Source organism: Chrysochloris asiatica, unplaced genomic scaffold, assembly GCF_000296735.1.
Source record: "Chrysochloris asiatica unplaced genomic scaffold, ChrAsi1.0 scaffold00047, whole genome shotgun sequence".
NCBI classification, from domain to species: domain Eukaryota; kingdom Metazoa; phylum Chordata; class Mammalia; order Afrosoricida; family Chrysochloridae; genus Chrysochloris; species Chrysochloris asiatica.
Genome location: NW_006408565.1, coordinates 2,618,796 through 2,622,713, shown reverse-complemented (window position 1 = coordinate 2,622,713; position 3,918 = coordinate 2,618,796). Strand labels below are relative to the sequence as shown.

Below are 3,918 nucleotides of genomic sequence, written 5' to 3'. Positions count from 1 at the left end.
AATCATTCGTTCTGCTGCGCATGGGGTCGCTATGAGTCGATTCCGACTCTATGGCACCTGACAACAAAAAAATCATTATGGAAGCTGACTGCCACATCTTTTTCCCCTTGAAGCAGCTGGCAGGTGAATTCGAACTGCCCGACTTTTTGACTAGCTGTTGAATGAGTAACCGAGTCTCCAGCGATCCTGTGTGCAGCACAAATGAGTTTTTCCGAGTTGGAAGGGGAGAGAATGAGGGCGGGGTCCGAGGGGAAAGGCTGAGAGAAAGGGGACAGAGAGGGGCACCGGGCAATAGGAAGGCAGATCTGGTAGGCGGGCAGGTTCCCAGAACAGCGTCCGGGCTAGGTAGAGTGGATGGGGCGGAGCTGCCGGCGGGCCCTATCCGACGGACAGAGACACACTGCCAGCCCGATGTAGAAAGAACAGTTTATGCTGTGCTTTATTAAAATGTGCATCATTCTTTTATTTTAAAATGTGCATCATTGTCTCGTGCTCGGCGCGTGCGACCTCAGCGTGGTGGCCCGCGGTGGGCCTCGTCCCCGCCCGGCTCCTGTAGAGCCGCTGTGCTCAGCGCGCACTCAGGTGGCGCGGGTTCGGGGTCTCCCGCCCATGGCCAGGTAGACGTCGATAGGCACGTGTAGTAGCGTCAGGCAGTGGCAACCGGGGCAACGTCGAAGCGGCCTGAGGAGGGCAGAGCGCAAATAGGGCGCTGAGCCGGGGGAAGTGCACCTCGGGTCCCCTGAGGTTCCAGTGTGAATACGGGGACCATACTGGGGTCCCGGGGCTGGAGAGTGGGACGCGGACGGGACTGGAGCCGGGCCATCCCGGACACAGGACCGGAGGGTGGATACCAGGCTCACCTGACCGGGCTGTGCTCCGTCGCTACAGGTTCCGGGCTGTCCTGGGACTCGGGGCTGGCGGCAAGGCCAGGAGAATCTCCAGCCTCAATGGGGAATCTCCGACCTTGCGGGGGCTCCTGGGCGCTCATGTCCAGGCCCCGCGGCGCTCTGCGCGGGGAGTGGCGGTCAGGCTGCTCCCGGGCCACAGCGCGCCTCCTCCCCGCGCCCGCCTCTTGGGGTGTTGCTCACCTGCCGGAGGCCGAGGCCGGTCCCGGGCTGGAAGCAGCTGCCTGAGCCCTGGCCGCGGGAGGACGCTCCGGTCCAGGTGGAGCCGGGCAGGTGTCTGCGGCGCGTCCGGGCCCGGGCATCGAGGGGGAGGGCTGCATTGTGACCCGGGCAGCGGTGTGCTGACCTCACAGAGCCCGTTCTTCCTGCTGGGGAACCCCGCCACCCCAGCACTTGGAACGGACGGGTGCCGGAAGGCTCTTGGCCCTGATGGGGGAGCCAAGGCGACCCGCCGGGAGGCAGCGTCCACACAGAGGAGCCAGGCATTTCTGGCCGCACGCAGACACCCTAGGCAGGGCCAGGACTCACTGCCTGGCAGTGGGGCGGCCAGGACCTAACTGGCCCAGAGATTGGCGGCGGTGGTAAGGGTAGGTAGGGCCACTGCCCATTTTAGCCAAGGGTCACAGTATTTACATCACAATTGAGCCAGTTTAAAAATGTCCATCCCTCTCTCTCCCCACTACCCGTGGCAGTGTCCAGTCGGAGAATGTTCTAGCGCTGGAAGCGGCAGCGGATGAAGTCCTTGGGGTGGGGAAACGGAGCGGGCCAAGGGCGATGGTGGAATAGAGCTGCCTCTTGGAGGCAGCATGAGCTGAGAGGGTGATAGGAAGGAAGGAGGCGCTAGACAGCATGGAGGACTTTCTGCTCTCCAATGGGTACCAGCTGGGCAAGACCATTGGGGAAGGGACCTACTCAAAAGTCAAAGAAGCATTTTCCAAAAAACACCAAAGAAAAGTGGCAATTAAAATTATAGACAAGATGGGAGGGCCAGAAGGTGAGCTGGGGCCCTTTTGTTGGAAGGGAAGGTGGGCTGAGGTGGGTGGGCTCTTCCTCCAGCCACTAGTGTTTCCTCTTTCAGTGTGGAATCAAATAAAGCAGGCCAGATCCAGCTCAGGGGTAGGTAGGTCAGTGGGAACCAAATGATGCAGGTAGTTTAAGAGCACCATAACTTCCAAAGTCCACATTAAAGTGGCAGGAGGTGAAGGATCTTTAGAGGCAGAGCCTGAGTCTTCCATGCCTTTCCTATTCCAGGAGGGGGACAGAGTTGGGCAGAGGCTACAGCCAGGGATAGTGGAGGGCAGGAGCTGGTGTCAATACAGGGAAGGAAGATGGGGCTCATGGGGAAAACTGGGTCAGGAGGCAGCAAGGAAAGGGCTGGCTCACCACTCAGTGGGCAAATCAGGTCCCATAACTGAGATTCAATTTTGTGTAAAAGTCCCCAAAGCACGATAACATATTCATGATGTCACAGACTGTTCATTAACAGTCCTTGAGGTGGGCAGAGAAGAGTTTCCATTGAATGATATATTCACTTCAATAATAACAGAGATGAACATTCTTTACAAAAGTACAAGCAGCTAAGCTAGACACATTTAAGACCATTAAAGAGTGCCAAGGAATAAGACCCAGACAGGGTGGGCAGACAGGCAGAGAGAAGTTGGAAAGCAAGAGACAGGAGTGAGGAGTTAGGCCCTTCTGGACTTATACTTCTTCTATTGTTGCCTCCTCAGAATTTATCCAGAGATTCCTGCCTCGGGAACTTCAGATTGTCCGTACCCTGGACCACAAAAACATCATCCGGGTATATGAGATGCTGGAGTCTGCTGATGGCAAAATCTACCTGGTGATGGAGCTGGCTGAAGGAGGGGATGTCTTTGACTGTGTGCTGAATGGGGGGGCACTGCCTGAGAGCCAGGCCAAAGCCCTCTTCCGTCAGATGGTTGAGGCCATTCGCTACTGCCATGGCTGTGGTGTGGCCCATCGGGACCTCAAGTGTGAGAATGCCTTACTGCAGGGTTTCAACCTGAAGCTGACTGACTTTGGCTTTGCCAAGGTGCTGCCCAAGTCACGCCGGGAACTGAGCCAGACCTTCTGTGGCAGCACAGCCTATGCTGCTCCTGAGGTGTTGCAGGGGATTCCTCACGACAGTAAGAAGGGTGACGTCTGGAGCATGGGCGTGGTCCTGTACGTCATGCTCTGTGCCAGCCTACCTTTTGATGATGCAGACATCCCCAAGATGCTGTGGCAGCAGCAGAAAGGGGTGTCCTTCCCTACTCATTTGGGCATCTCGGCTGAATGCCAGGACCTGCTCAAGCGGCTCCTAGAACCAGACATGATTCTTCGGCCTTCAATTGAAGAAATTAGTTGGCATCCATGGCTAGCAAACACTTGATAAAAGCAATGGCAAGACCTCCCCAATAAAGCGGGGAGAAAGCAAACCCAAAAACCCGCTTCTAAGATGGTGATATATATTTTACATTCTAAGTTTACTTATCCGAAAACCTACTGGCATCCTCCCTACCTTCTCTCTCTCTTTAAAGATCTTCTTGGAACCAAAGGGCCTCATTCAGACATCCCTATTAACACGGCTGTCTAAGTGTTTAAAGTTAATTAAAATAGACCCCAGAATTGCATACACACAGGGGGAGGAGAGGAGAAAAATGACCCAGAGCATTTGGAACCACAGCTGTTGTAACTTCCTTTCCAAATAAAAGCAGAAGCGTTGGTAATGCAGAAATGGCCTCTTGACTTCTTATCTTGGTGAGAGGTCTGTAGGGGGGCTGGGTCCCTTCCTCATCCCAAAGACCAAGCTGAGTCTGGGATGAGGACAAGGAACTTCCCCAAGACCCAGGCTGCCCTCTACTGCCCCCTCCCACTCCATGCTGGAAGCCCCCTGCACAGTGTGCATCCTGTGCCAGCTCTGGTGCAGCTGCCGTTGGGGCAAGAACACATCCCCAGACACCTTCCAGCTTCTGTTCAATCTTTTTAATGCTGTTAACGGCAAGTCTGTAAA

At 55.6% G+C, this 3,918-nt stretch overlaps 2 protein-coding genes across 2 annotated transcripts; one reads left to right on the top strand and one right to left on the bottom strand.

Moving 5' to 3' along the window:
* Positions 1-416: 416 nt before the first annotated feature.
* Positions 417-1,285, bottom strand: FAM229A (family with sequence similarity 229, member A). Its single transcript, XM_006862159.1, has 3 exons — positions 1,089-1,285; positions 861-1,007; positions 417-681 (listed from the first exon to the last, which is right to left on the bottom strand). The coding sequence occupies exons 1-3, from the start codon at positions 1,223-1,225 to the stop codon at positions 579-581; spliced, it is 387 nt and encodes a 128-aa protein (XP_006862221.1). The 5' UTR covers positions 1,226-1,285; the 3' UTR covers positions 417-578.
* A 45-nt stretch (positions 1,286-1,330) lies between these two features.
* Positions 1,331-3,362, top strand: TSSK3 (testis-specific serine kinase 3). The gene is made up of 2 exons (XM_006862158.1): positions 1,331-1,899; positions 2,636-3,362. The coding sequence occupies exons 1-2, from the start codon at positions 1,755-1,757 to the stop codon at positions 3,295-3,297; spliced, it is 807 nt and encodes a 268-aa protein (XP_006862220.1). The 5' UTR covers positions 1,331-1,754; the 3' UTR covers positions 3,298-3,362.
* The last annotated feature ends 556 nt before the right edge of the window (positions 3,363-3,918 follow it).

Excerpts from the sequence above, each read along its gene's own strand:
- TSSK3 (XM_006862158.1), top strand. The coding sequence starts at position 1,755 with ATGGAGGACTTTCTGCTCTCCAATGGGTACCAGCTGGGCAAGACCATT. Across the intron at positions 1,900-2,635 it reads CAAGATGGGAGGGCCAGAAG|AATTTATCCAGAGATTCCTG; the intron begins GTGAGCTGGGGC and ends TTGCCTCCTCAG.
- FAM229A (XM_006862159.1), bottom strand. The coding sequence starts at position 1,225 with ATGCAGCCCTCCCCCTCGATGCCCGGGCCCGGACGCGCCGCAGACACC. Across the intron at positions 1,008-1,088 it reads CCGGCCTCGGCCTCCGGCAG|AGCGCCGCGGGGCCTGGACA; the intron begins GTGAGCAACACC and ends CTCCCCGCGCAG. Across the intron at positions 682-860 it reads ACGGAGCACAGCCCGGTCAG|GCCGCTTCGACGTTGCCCCG; the intron begins GTGAGCCTGGTA and ends TGCCCTCCTCAG.